This window comes from Thalassophryne amazonica, chromosome 21 (genome assembly GCF_902500255.1).
Source record: "Thalassophryne amazonica chromosome 21, fThaAma1.1, whole genome shotgun sequence".
Taxonomy (NCBI): domain Eukaryota; kingdom Metazoa; phylum Chordata; class Actinopteri; order Batrachoidiformes; family Batrachoididae; genus Thalassophryne; species Thalassophryne amazonica.
This window is the reverse complement of record NC_047123.1, coordinates 5,420,844-5,435,764: the sequence shown is the minus strand read 5'-3', so window position 1 is coordinate 5,435,764 and position 14,921 is coordinate 5,420,844. Positions and strand designations below refer to the sequence as shown.

At 40.9% G+C, this 14,921-nt stretch overlaps 1 protein-coding gene across 8 annotated transcripts in view; it reads left to right on the top strand.

The window, feature by feature from the left end:
- The window catches only part of enah (ENAH actin regulator), a 189,357-nt gene that overhangs the window by 56,860 nt on the left and 117,576 nt on the right, over nt 1–14,921 (top strand). For 2 of the 8 annotated variants that reach the window (XM_034162719.1, XM_034162715.1), the window contains exon 1: nt 1,982–2,126. The exons of 2 other annotated variants lie outside the window; for them this stretch is intronic. In XM_034162719.1, the coding sequence (XP_034018610.1) occupies nt 2,035–2,126 (92 nt within the window). In that variant the 5' untranslated portion in view covers nt 1,982–2,034. Of the gene's footprint in view, nt 1–1,854; nt 2,127–14,921 lie in introns of those variants that run through there. 4 more of the 8 variants (XM_034162712.1, XM_034162713.1, XM_034162714.1 and 1 more) reach the window with 4 other exon arrangements.

The following is a 14,921-nucleotide window of genomic DNA, read 5'->3' as shown; positions in this document are numbered from 1 at the left end:
CATCAGACGACAGCACACTTTTCCACTTTGCGTCTGTCCATTTCAAATGAGCTCGGACCCAGAGAAGGCGGCGGCGTTTCTGGATGTTGTTGATGTTTGGCTTTTGCTTTGCATGGTAGAGTTTTAACTTGCACTTGTAGATGTAGCGATGAACTGTGTTAACTGACAGTGGTTTTCTGAAGTGTCCCTGAGCCCACGTGGTAAGATCCTTTACACAGTGATGTCAGTTTTTAATGCAGTGCCGCCTGAGGGATCGAAGGTCACGGGCATTCAGTGTTGGTTTTCGGCCTTGCCGCTTACATATAGAAAGTTCTCCAGAGTCTCTGAATCTTTTGATATTATGGCCTGTAGATGATAGAATCCCTAAATTCCTTGCAATTGAACGTTGAGAAACATTGTTCTTATACTGTTGGACTTTTTTTTTTTTTCACGCAGTTGTTCACAAAGTGGTGATCCTCACCCCATCTTTGCTTGCGAACGCCTGGGCCTTTTGGAGATGCTCCTTTTATAACCAATCATGACACTCACCTGTTTCCAGTTAACCTGTTCACCTGTGGAATGTTCCAAACAGGTGTTCTTTGAGCATTCATCAATTTTCCCAGTCTTTTGTTGCAGGCATCCATTTCAAAATGAGCAAATATTTGCACAAATACAATAAAGTTTATCAGTTTGAACATTAAATATCTTGTCTTTGTGGCGTATTCAATTGAATATAGTTATTATTGTATTCTGTTTTTATTTACATTTCCCACAACGCCCCAACTTCATTGGAATTGGGGTTGTAATATAACTGTAAATACCTGAAAAAAATACTTGGATGACACAAGAAAGTGAAAACACTTATTTACATTGTTGTCCATTTAAAAATGAAATGACAAAATAGAAGTAATAGTGATGATGATAATAATAATAATGTTTATATGAAAACAAGAGCCTAAACAATTTATAAATACACTGAGACAGTAAATTTACATAAAAAAAATTATGTAATTAACAGGAAATAAAAGGATTGAGTTCTTCTAAAAACTGTTGAGTTCTAAAGTCTAAGGTTCTAAAAACATTCTGGACTCTCACACCATTCCAACTCATGATAGAAACTTTGCATAATTTGTTGACACCCTTGAAAAATTTTGACTGAACTCTGCTGTGATACAGAATTGTCATAGTTGCACATAAACATGTCAGTCCGTGTGCTCAAAAAGTGCCACATTTAGGCGCTCGGTCTTGATCTCCTTGTGGTTTTGGTCAGATGCTGTGAAACGCTCGGTGAATTCTCACTCGAGTGCCACTAAACCTCACTAATTGCTGCACCGCGTTCTGTCCAAACTTTCTGAAGTATATTTATTTTAGAGTGAGGGAGATGAGCCCAGTGAGTGTATCGTGAGTTAGAAAGCAAACACATGTCGCTCAGATCAAAGCAAAGCGCCTAGCTGTGAGCGAGGGAGACGGAGGCAGAAAGGTTTAAGATAGAGACGCCACCGGAACCTGAGACAGAGCGCATCAGAGACGCCGCTGACCACAGCCGTGCCGTGCTGCATGATGCCACCGCTGTGATTTCCCCCCACCCTTCAGCTACCTAACAGATTTCGCCATGGAGCCCACATAGCACAGGAGCAAGAGCCTGTTGCCTGGATACCCCTGCTGTCGCCACAGCGACGAGAAGCCAGGATTTGACTGTGTGTTGTTGCTGACTGCTGCCGCTGCCATTGGATGGCTCCCTTGCTTGCTTGCTGGCTGACTTGCTGACATTGCATGTGTGCATAAGGAGGGAATCACCAAGAATCTGCAGCTCTGAGGAGAGTCAGTGGGAGAGTGGGGGTGGGAGGGGGCGGCTGGCACTCTACTTTGGATGATAGAGAGGGAGGAACCCGGCAAATACCTTGTGCACCAAGCAGACGAGAGAAGTCAGAGGGGAGCTAGTCGAGGAAGAGGTTTGCCGTGGAGAGGAAGAGCGGCTGAGAGAAGTGGGACTGGCTGCGTTCGTTGAGCAGGAAGCCAGCGGAGAAGGAAGCTGCTCGCAGGCTGTGTGGAGTCATGCAGATCCAGTCGTCTGGTCCACAGTCCAAAGCCTCCAGCTTCATCCTCAATCAGAGATGCGTGCTGGCCTCCAAGATGGAAATCCATCGGTACGTACTTGCTGGCAAAGGCATTGCTGTTTTGTTTTCCTCTATACAGTTGGTATTTTATTGTTGTAAATGGAACCCGACAGGTATAACATATTGCCCGACAATATCAGCCGATATGAGCCTTTCACATGCCTGTTTTGGTGTTATTTTTGCAGATATGAAAACTTTTGCTGCTGAATAAATAATGCAGAAAAGCACTTTGGCTGTTGTAAATGCTGTCATTACATGGTTTATCCAACAGAGGGTGTGCTGTTGACATTGGTTGCAATACTGTCAAGTATAGCCTGACCGATATGGATTTTTTTTTTTTTTCGGGGCTGATATGATACTGATATTGGAGAGAAATTCTTTTTTTTTCGATATGGATATCTCCTGGGTGGCACGGTGGCTTGGTGGTTAGCTCTGTTGCCTCACAGGGAGAAGGTCGTGGGTTCAATTCCCGTGGCCTTTCTGCGTGGAGTTTGCATGTTCTCCCCGTGTTTGTGTGGGTTTCCTCCGGGTGCTCCGGTTTCCTCCCTCATCCAAAGACATGTGGGTTAGGTGGATTGGAATCTTTAAATTGTCCTTAGGTGTGTGTGTGGGTGTGTCTGTGTTTGTTTGTCTGTTTGTGGCCCTGCGACAGACTGGCGTCCTGTCCTGGGTGTACACCGCCTTACGCCCTATGACTGCTGGGATAGGCTCCAGCCCCCCGTGACCCTTAATTGGACTAAGCGGTAGAAGATGGATGGATGGATGGATATCTCCTGAGATATACAAAAAAAAAAAAAAAATAGTGAAAATTCCTGACATTTTGTTGTCAAACCCTTATGACAAAGAATTGAAACATGTTTTACAGTTTAAACACATTTTATTAGTAATAACTATATATTTATCCAACAACCAACCAACATACATATCATGCTGGGACATCACGCTGATTGGCAGTTGCTGTGTTGGATTACTCAATTTGTTTTCAGGTACTCTAAAATGCCCACTCTGATTGAAAATGAATGGCACTTGGCTGGTCACGTTTCCGCTGTCTGTTATAGCTAATGTGACCAAAGGGTGATGGGGTCCCAGTCATGCTAGTCAGCAAACAATTATGTCTGCACTATAAGATTGCTTGTAAACAGATACACCTTCTACTGGACAAAATACACAATGACACCATTTTCTAAAACCAAAGTGTTTTTCTGTACAGTTTAGTCCGTATAACTAGTTTCCATCCATCCATTTTCTGTATCTGCTTACTCCATTTCAGAGGGGCTGAAGTTTTCGTATTGGCAAAAATAATGCAGATACCAGTATGTTTGTGAAAGGCTCATATTGACGGATATTATCGGCCAAGTGATCGAACAGTTGGGCTCTATCAACCACGGTTGGGACCCTATCACCCCATGGCCACTTTAGCTACAACAGACAGAGGCAAAGTGACCAGCTGCCGTTTGTTTTCAGTCACAGCTTGGGTTTTAGAGAGACACAAGACAAGTTGGGCACTTTACTTCCAGCTCGGTGAAGCCAAAATAGACAAGAATTCTGAAGGATGTGACATAGAGACAGCCAATCAGAGTGAAAAAAAACATGCAGGACAGGTGCCCTCCAAGAACAGGGTTGGTGACCTCTGACTTAGACTATGCCACACACCCACTCAGTAATTCCATTCTCCCTGCTGTAATCTATATTATCCAACTAGCCTCTGTGTGCATGAGTATGGCTTTGATCATATAGAAACCGGGAAGAGCTGACATTTGCTGTTTGGTATGTTTATGTATTTTGGGTCAAGGATGAACGCTGTGAAAACGGAAAATTGATATGACAAATATTTATGGAAAAATTAGCAATTTTAGCTAACCAGTAAACAATGGATGATGTGCTGCAATGCATCTTGGGAGTTTAACAGTGTTGTTAGTGTTATTGATTTGTGTTTTTGTAGTTTAATTGGTTTATTCAATTTAGTTAAGTCTCAAGCTGCTGGTACCATAAGTCAGACGTGTCTCAGTTTCTGCATGTCTAAAATTACAACCACTTGCTTTGGCAGAATGTGGAAAAGACAAAAACATGTCCGTGCATGCGTTCATGTAACTTGGATCACAGCGAAACTGTGGAGAGCTGACATTTGCTGTTTGGTATACTTTTGTCTTTTGGGCCAAGGATGAACGACGCCAAAACAGAACTTTGATAGGATTGATGGCTTGGAGAAGCTATGGATATTAGCTAATGTTGCTCACTACATTCTGGACTCAGACACTTTGCTGCAGGGGACCGTAAATCATCTTTATATTAAAAGCGTGAGTGTGTGATTTTATTTAGTAAGTTGAACATAAATAAGTACATAATATAATTGTAAATACTTGATAATAATAATATGTATGTGATAACAAGAACCTAAACAATTTCTAAATACATTAAGACAGTAAATTAATATAAAAAATTACATAATTGACAGGAAATAAAATGGTTGTTTCTCTTCTAAAATCTGTTGAGGTCTAAGTTTGTAAAAACATTCTGGACTCACACGCCATTCCACCTCATTATAGAAACTTTGCTTAATTTATTACCACCCTTACCACAAATATGTCAGCTACCTATTTTACAAGTGCTACTCAGTCTAGAGCCCATGGATCCCCACGGGCAACACGCTAGTAATATATTTATTCATTCATGCGTGAATTTCCCCTGAGATCAAATTGAGCGCTGATGAATTTGTATTTATTGGAGGATCAGCCAGAAAGTGCAAAAATGAAGTACTGGAGTGAGTGATGGCGAGTACCGCATCAGGTTTAAATGAAATGAACTACCACGGTGTGGACCGCACTGTTCATACCGTTGCATCTCTAGTCTTTATTTGTATGTGAAACATTTGAGATGCCGCGGCAGCACCAGGTGGTTGCAGAGCAAACGCAGGCTGGACCAAGGCAGGGTGTGGCAGCTCCGGACGAGTGTCCCGGTGGTTGGGGACTGTTCTGCCCATTTTAAAGCAGCCTGGTGGACTCTCTGTGGTGGCCCGCTGCTCTGTGTCCAGCTGGCACACAGAGTGTGGAAAAAGTTAATCGAGGATCTCAGCAAGAGCTCACCTGCCTGGAGGCCTGTGGAGGTGTGTGTGTGTGTGTGTGTGTGTGTGTGTGTGTGTGTGTGTGTGTGTGTGTGTGTGTGTGTGTGTGTGTGTGTGTGGGGGGGGGGGGGGGGGGGTCCAAGGGAAGACTTTCCAGGCTGATGTTAAACGGTTTGGTCTTGGCTGCTTTGAACGTGGCTCGGCGAGAGCTGCTGTTTGGGGAAAAATCAGTGACGCTGCCATGACTTAGAATTAGTAACAGTTCTTAAATAAATGTGTTAAGAAATATGATGAGACATTTTAAAAAGTGTAAAATAAAGTATGTACACTGCCCCCCCTTCCCGTTTTCATTGCCAGTCTTGATGTTTTACTGGCAACATTGTGCCAGTTATGTTAATCACACTTCCTTCATCTAAAAGCTCCTGAGATGTTCTAATGTCCACAGGCCGTCTTTTTCTCCGTGAAGCCATAAGAAATAAAAGTTTATGAATTGTCGGCAGTAGCCTAAAGCTTCCATTTGAGCCGCCGCCCCCCCCCCACTGTCTAACAGTTCTGATTTTGTCTCCAGTATCACGTCGTTCTGTCTGTCTGGGTTTCACAGTCAAACGGTCTTAGATTGTATCATTTTGTACATTAGCACAGTCTGTAAACTGTTTCACGCAGTTGTTTTTTTTTGGGGGGGGGGGGTTCTGCATAACAAAAAAAATCCATAATGAGACATGAAATAATTATCACAGTATGATGTGCTGAAATCTGCACAAATATTGTTTAAAGCTATACGGCCTTTCAAATTTCACTAAAACTGACAAAAGTTAGTTTCTACTGAAATACCAACATTGTAGGTTTATTTTTGTAACATAGCATGGTGAATGTTATTTTCCTTCTAACATCATCATGTAAATGAACTGCAGGACGGTGTGTGTGTGTGTGTGTATAGGTGGGAGGTTTTGAGATGACCTCTGACCTTTGACCCAGTTGCTCAATGCGTGTTCCGAGGCGTGCACGCCAACAACCTCGTAAATCACTTTGAAGGTTTTATCTGGTTTCAACAGAAGCATTTTTAGATTTAGAAGAGTTTATTTCTCATTACGTTTTACAAAATATGAGTGACATACTAGATTTATACAGAAATAAGCTGTTTCAGAGCATTTCTGTGATATTGGTTTTTGTTCAAGCGAGCAGCCAGCTGATGTCTTGTTGCTTTTCTTTACTCTGATTGGCAGCCACTGTGTTCTTCTCAGCATCCTCACGCAGATCGTTGGAAACCCCCATGTGATCTATGAATCGACTAACAAAAGCAGACGGTAGTCTGTAAACTAACAATTTGTTTATAAATTTATTAAATACCAAATGTAGGTCATGGCGTCTGATTGCTTGAATTTCTCCCCTTCAGGGGTCGAAATTCTAAATTTTTCTGGAGAGTGTGCATTTTGATCATATTGGAAAAATCATATTACAAATCCCTTATTTATTTGCTAAAGAACATCTGTCCTATTAAAACATTGTGAGGAAGTAGACCCTGTTAAAATTGTCAGTACATTTGTGATACAACACCTGAAGGTCTCTTTGATAGCTTTGCCTCACGACTAAGATCCAGGCTTTCAGTGACTTCCTGGACTTTGTGAATGGAAGTGTGTCTTCTTGTAGAGAAAGTGTATAACTTGTTGTGACATTAGTTTTTGCCCTTCATGTCTGTGGATCCACAACCTTTGAGACCAGTGTACACCTCTAAAGAGTTTAGAGTCATGAGGTCCGTAGACAGAGGTGTTTGGAGATGCCAACACCTTGATGGAAGAATGAAGGTTCAAGTCTTCAGGGTCCTGGTGCTTACTGTATGAGATTCGGACACTAACCATTGACCTAACGTGATGACTGGATGTCTTTGGTGCCAAGTCTCTTCGGAGGATCCTTGGGTGCTGCAGCAGCTGGAGAAAGCCAAGGAGGCACGTATACGTGCATTTCACCTGGCTGCAACAGATGGTTACTTTTAAGACATGGGGAATGGCTGGTTGTCTGCCTGGGTGGTTCTCCACAAGGACCCATAGCAGTTTGTGGAATGTGGTGGATGCAATAACATGTGGTAACCATGCATACCCTTTGCTCGACTGGGTTTGGTTAACGCCAACCCAGTCTTAGTTGGATGCTTCCGGTAACTGCTCAGTTTGGATGTTTTAATAGATTGTTTAATATCACCAGAAATAAATGTTGCCTGTCTGTATTAATGTGGTTGCTCCTGTTTTGCTCCTGGTTTTGGATCCACATGTTGATTTATTACAGGTTCTATGCCGGATGGCGTTCCTGGTGCAACTCCAGTTGCACTTGGGGAATGGGGGCCCAGGTGGCCTTGAACTGATTTACATTCTGTACAAAACGGCAGTGCATGAGCTACTTGGTACATAAAACACCACAGTGTGTTTGTACGTCACAATGATAAGTTTAAGAAAAGCCTGGTTTTAAGTTTATTTGTTGCTTTGTTGACGGTGGCAGCACACGTCTTTTTCAGGAATTTGTGGAAAAATCTCCAATGTCTTCCTGGGACTCGTAATGAAAACGGTATAAAAGTACCTCATAACAAGAGCTGACCAGTGTTTACTGATAACAGTTGTATTTATATGTACACAGTTACAGCTCAGACTTGATTTATTCAGCGGTGCTAAAGATGTAAAGTTCATCCCTCATCTGGAAGATGGTCTCTGGTGTCTCCATTTCCATACGGATTCAAAACACAGTGACAAAAAAAATTTAAGGGACTGCAGTGTTTACTCAAAAAATTTTTTTTGCCTAGTGGCACTCCAAAAAAAAACAAAAACAAACAAAAAACCCCACTCATTTAAATGAACCTCAAAACTGTTGTATCAAATTAAACTGTGTAACCTAAGAACTTTGCAAAAATTGCACATTATGAACACAGTGAGTGTGACTCATTGCTGCACTTAGTCTGATAATAAAAAATATTATTTCATATTGGTAAATAAAAATGAACTTTAACAAAAGTGCTTAACACTGAAATCGTCGAATTGAAACTTGTCACGGTGAGTCTGGTCCATCATGGACTTTATTTGGGGTTCCTCACCCGCTCTGGGTTCCAGCCACATTGGCAGCATTTTATTTTGAAGACTTGCACTCAGGCTTCCTTCTCTCATACGTATTTGTTTAGAGTTGAACAGCTCGATCATGTCTCGCCGAGGCTGCAGGTCTTTTCCTTGAATTTTCAGGCAGGTTGCCAGATTTGCACTCGATAAGAGCCAGTTAGGAGGCAAGCCGGATTAAGATGTTTCTTTCCATTTGTGCACTTTTTTGGATTATGGGTGATTGTAGTAGAACAGTGTCCTGTGGAATAGTCCTGCTAGAGAATGAAATTTAGAAATGAAAAGGTCTGAATTCTCTCTGACATGCACAAGGGGGAAAGTTGGATTCAATGTTAAAGATGGTGGTGCAGAGTTTCAACTTTGAAGCCTCTCATGTCGGTGGGCAGTTTACTGCGGTTGAAATGAGCCTGTGTGGTTCATCTGAAAGCTTCTGTTGTTGGTTTCCATGGTTATGAAGACGCCGGGGACGTTGGGCTGCTGGTCAGTCTGGTCCAGACCTGATCTGAAGTCAGTGTGCTCGCTGTCCCTCTGTCAAAGGGAATGTGGTGACAGGCTGCACTCTGAGGTCTGGAAACGGCACAAAGTCAGCGTGTGTGTGCATGTGTGTATATGCACAGCTAACATGCATGTTGACGTGAAACATGCTTCCGTACAAGCTGTCTCCAGGAAACAGAAAGCAGGCGTGTAAATAAGTTGGTCTTATTCAAGGCTTTTATGTTGAACATCTCCATTTTCCCATAATTCTGTGAGAATCTTAAGACATTTTCCAACAAAATGTCATTCAGGCCCGACACAGCTTGTATATGGAACAGGAATTCTCCCCCACATTCTTTAATTTTTTTTCTCTGCTTTTACAAAGGTCAATCCAGGATTACCACTTTATTCTGAAATATCTTGAAGGAAGTGTTTGGGATTATTTCTGATCTGAATTTTAAATTTCATCAAAGGTCAGGTGCATTGAGGGGAATTCCACCTGACTCTCTCGGGGGTGATCGTAATGATGCTTGTTGCCATGGCGCTGCAGAGGGCTGAGTCACGAGAGCCGCTGAGTTCGGGGAGCCACCTGTGGGTTCCTCCTGAGGGGGCTCGGCCTCTTCGTGTGGCTCATGGTTTCTGTGAGCGTCATGCTCAAAATGTAATTGAGTCTGGGAGGTTCTTTCTGTCAGGCTCAGATACTCGTTTGCAGGAGCTGGTGAGTGAAGCTGCAGTCGCGGCTCGGTGTAATTACTGGCCCGTCGTCTTTTACAGCGTCATGAACTGCAGGAGACTCTGAAATGACCACAAGACAACAAAGCAGCAAAAATATTAATGCAGAACTCTGAGAATCTGTTATTTTTTGTGTATATATATATATATATATATATATATATATACATACACACACTTAGGCAAATTAAAGTAGTAAACTGAAACTCTGCATAATGGAAATGTATTTTGAGGAAAAAAAATCTCATACATTTACATTTGTTTTTTTCAGGCAATTCAGAATAAGCCTTACTTAAAACAAATAGATTTTTGTGTTGTTCCGTGGTGGCTGTGATTGGTGGCCATTTGCTAAATTCACATAGAGCTCCAGTTAATGATGATTTTCATTATCGATTAATATGCAGATTTTTTTTTTTTTTCAATGAATAGATTCTTTGTTTAGTCCATGAAAAAAAAATTAAAATAAAAAAAGTGAAATCCCCGGACAAAGCCTTCAAATGTGTTGTTTTATCCGCAAACCAAAAAGTTTAATGTCAGATGCATAAAACCAGAAAATATTCATATTCAAGAAGCAGAAACAAGAGTTTGGACATTAATAAAGACGTCAGAACATTAATTGATTATAAAAAATGTACCAGGTGGTTATACCTGAGCGTTTTGTTGGATTTTTTTTTTTCTTTCTCATTGAGAGTTTGTTGTTTTTGCTCAGTTTCATCGTGTGGGAGTCGTCAAGTTTTTCAGACAGTCTTATAATAACACTGTAGAAAATCCACACGGCTTTTCTGAGTCTCACCTCAGGTGCTTTTTTTTTTTTTTTTTTTTTTTTTTCCTTTTTTTTTTTAACCCCCCCCATCTGCTTCTGTCGGTGTCTCATGCTTGTGAGTGAGGGTGTTTTCTCATGGATCCACCAGAAATAGGTAACCTTGGTGCTGCTGTCCATGAATGAATTGTAAATTGTGCATGTATGCACTCTAATTCTTATATATGTATATATATATATATATATATGTATATGTATGTGTGTGTGTGTGTGTGTGTGTGTATATGTGCAACCCCTGGCAAAAATTATGGAATCACCGGCCTCAGAGGATGTTCATTCAGTTGTTTAATTTTGTAGAAAAAAAAGCAGATCACAGACATGACACAAAACTAAAGTCATTTCAAATGGAAACTTTCTGGCTTTAAGAAACACTATAAGAAATCAAGAAAAAAAGATTGTGGCAGTCAGTAACGGTTACTTTTTTAGACCAAGTAGAGGTAAAAAAAAAATATGGAATCACTCAATTCTGAAGAAAAATTATGGAATCACCCTGTAAATTTTCATCCCCCAAATTAACACCTGCATCAAATCAGATCTACTCGTTGACATTGAACCTATGTGTCTTTTTGCAAGGAATGTTTTTGCAGTTTTTGCTCTATGGCAAGATGCATTATCATCTTGAAATCATCCCCAAACATCCTTTCAATTGTCCAAAATATCAACATAAACTTGTGCATTTATTGATGATGTAATGACAGCCATCTCCCCAGTGCCTTTTCCTGACATGCAGCCCCATATCATCAATGACTGTGGAAATTTACATGTTCTCTTCAGGCAGTCATCTTTATAAATCTCATTGGAAAGGCACCAAAGAAAAGTTCCAGCATCATCACCTTGCCCAATGCAGATTCGAGATTCATCACTGAATATGACTTTCATCCAGTCATCCACAGTCCACAATTGCTTTTCCTTAGCCCATTGTAACCTTGTTTTTTTTTCTGTTTAGGTGTTAATGATGCCTTTCATTTAGCTTTTCTGTATGTAAATCCCATTTCCTTTAGGCGGTTTCTTACAGTTCAGTCACAGACGATGACTCCAGTTTCCTCCCATTCGTTCCTCATTTGTTTTGTTGTACATTTTTCGATTTTTGTGACATATTGCTTTAAGTTTTCTGTCTTGACGCTTTGATGTCTTCCTTGGTCTACCAGTATGTTTGCCTTTAACAACCTTCCCATGTTGTTTGTATTTGGTCCAGAGTTTAGAAACAGCTGACTGTGAACAACCAACATCTTTTGCAACATTGCGTGATGATTTACTCTCTTTTAAGAGTTTGATAATCCTCTCCTTTGTTTCAATTGACATCTCTCGTGTTGGAGCCATGATTCATGTCAATCCACTTGGTGCAACAGCTCTCCAAGGTGTGTTCACTCCTTTTTAGATGCAGACTAATGAGCAGATCTGATGTGATGCAGGTGTTAGTTTTGGGGATGAAAATGTACAGGGTGATTCCATAATTTTTTCCTCAGAATTGAATGATTCCGTATTTTTTTCCTCTGCTTTGTCTAAAAAAGTAACCGTTACTGACTGCCACAATCTTTTTTTCTTGATTTCTTATAGTGTTTCTTAAAGCCAGAAAGTTGCCATTTGAAATGACTTTAGTTTTGTGTCATGTCTGTGATCTGCTTTTTTTCTACAAAATTAAACAACTGAATGAACATCCTCCGAGGCCGGTGATTCCATAATTTTTGCCAGGGGTTGTATGTGTATGTATGTATATATATGTAAGATTGTATGTCACGTGTTTCATTCATCCCATTTGCCATTTTGTTCCATTTACGGTGCAGTTTTGGTTCCGTACGTTTTGCACCATTGCACGCCACAACCACCTTGACACAGCGATGATTCTGATTAAAAACAACCATGGCAGGGTTGTTTTGTTGAAGATGATTTGAACAAGCTTATTGATGGTGCTCATTCTTCTAACACAACAAAACAAATCCAGGCCGCCGTAAGCCGTTTGGAGGCATTTGCAGTCTTCGTTGGACGCCTCTGGCTGAAGTAGGAACACTGTCACATGACGAGTTCGACAAATTTCTGTCGCGAATTTTCACTGGGCTAACAAAAGCAGACAGTAGTCTGTAAACTAACAATTTGTTTACAAATTTATTAAATATCAAATGACCATCTATTTTAGGTGTTATATAAAACAAATAATGAATGGTTTTTTCATTCGTACAATGGTAAGAATATTTCATTTGGTGAAAGATGAAATATTCCATTCAACGAGGCAGCACACTTACATTATTTGTATGTCAGTGAACTTCTGTGAGAATTCTTTGTTGTACTTTGTTTATTTGGTGTTTGTTGTTAGTTTGGCCTAAACTGTTGGCCACCACCTGAGTCTGGTCTGCTTGAGGTTTCTACCTGAAATGATGTCAGCATTTCTTCTTTTATAACTGGAGTTTCTTTTGTTTTCGCGTTGATTCCTGTAGTTACTATAATTATCATTATGAATAACAAAGGTGTGATTTTTCTATATATAAGTCGCACCTGAGTTTTAAGTCTTGGGGAATTCCAAACTACGTAGTAACGACAAAAAAAGTGACTTGGTCTTTTTGAAAGCCGTGAGGTTTGATATTCTTATGTTTGATTTTCCAGATCAGATTCTCTACTTTCAGAAAACCACTGATGCCATTTTGGATTTTCCAAAAGATGATTGTTTCAGCGTGCACATGCCTTTTGGATTTGTGAATTTCAGAAAATAGTTTTGTGCATTTTTCTGGGCGGAGCTTCCAGTTTGCTGATGTTACTGACTGTAAATATCCGTTGCGTGTTCAGCTACTGTTTTATTTTTTTTTATGATGGGATTCAGATGTTTCGCAGTGAATCAGTCGAGCTGCTTCAGAGTCATGCAAAGAGCCGTTTCACATTGCTCATCAATGTCAGCTGCTCGAGCTGCTTCACCGGTTAATAAGTGGAGGTGAAGGTGTCGTGCGTGTGGCTCCTCCTCCGCCATCGCTGAGAGCTCTCTTCATATAAATAATGGCTGATTAATGGAGAGAACACGCTGGTGGACGGAGTGACTGGAGGAAGCGTAGGTGTGAGGTGTTTACACGCTGATGAAAAATTCTGCAGATGTGGCTGACTTTGTCCCCAGAGATCCTCCTTCTCTTCACAGCACGTCTCTTCTTTTCACACTCCCAGAATCCCTCGCCTCCTCTCTCCAGTTTCATCCTGAGGACTCCCTCTGGATGCCACACCCAAGCTTGGGAAATCCTCTTCTGACGTTCACATGGTTCTTCTGGCAGGTTTTGATTCAGCTTCTCATGATTTATCATCCTCCCCGGGCTTAAGGAAAAGCTGACGCTGATCTTTGCAGAAGAAGCTTCTGCTTATTGTGTGATGGCAGAAATCCTGCAAACAGAAGAAGAGTCTGCAAATGACCGTGATCAAATCACAACCAGCAGTCCAGAGGTGCATGTGTGCGTGCGTGTTCCATCCCCGTTTTTTAAATGCATGAATGTGTGTGTGTGTGTGTGTGTGTGTGTGTGTGTGTGTGTGTGTGTGTGTGTGTGTGTGTGACACAGGATATCCTCAAATGCCGAATGAGCATACATGCAGGAGAGTCGCGAAGGAAGCCACCAAGACACCGGTGATGATTGTGGCAATCCTCTGATGATGATAGTGCGGTACAGCGGTGTCTGATTCATGCACAATAACGCCAACACCGTGATCAAATCTTGTAAATGAGAACCTCCCAGACCAGAAATATTTAATAGCGGCAACAAAAAAATAACATCTGAGGGAAAAAAACAACAAAAAAAGACGCCAAATATCAATGAAGTTGGAAACTAATTTCTTTTGAAACATTTTGCATTCCTACTCCCAAAAAAGCCTTTAGATGTTATGACTGATAGTTAGAAGTAAAAGATAGCTGCACCAAGCTTGTGGCATCATATTCAAGAAGACTTGAGACTGTAATTGCTGCCAAAGGTGCATCAACAAAGTATTGAGGAAGGGTGTGAATACTTATGGACATGTGATTATTATTATTTTTTTAATAAATTTGCAAAAATTAAAAAAAAAAATTTTTTTAATGTTGTCATTATGGGGTGTTGTGAGTAGATTTTTGAGGAAAAAATTAATTTACTCCATTTTGGAATAAGGCTGTAACATAAAATGTGGAAAAAATGAAGTGCTGTGAATACTTTCTGGTTGTGATTTAACACCGTATTTAAAATAAAAATTGTAGTATCCTAGTGATGCACTGAATCAGTACAGGTTGTTTATGATTTTGGAGGGGCATGGAGGGAATCCAGGATGTTGTAGACGTCAGCTTCACTGTAGATGCTGACGGGAACAAATCAATCACCTGATGATTCAGGTCAACAAAGAAATGACTATTATTGTTGTTGCTGTTATGTTCCCGCCTCCCCTCGCCGCCGTCTGAGCGCTCAGGATGTGACATCATGGCTGAGAGTCCCCGGAGCTGTTCTGCTCCTCTTTGAAGTCGGAACCATTCTTAAGCGAGAGCTTCATTAACATTAATGGTGATGAAAATATCTTCGTCTCATATCTGACTCTACATTTCTGTTCTCTTCACGTCGGCACATTCTTTCTCCGTGGGCGAGTCTTTGATGAATTCATCCTCTTTATTTGGGAAACAACATGCATTTTATTTCCGCGTGCATATTAGTGTGAGGATTAAA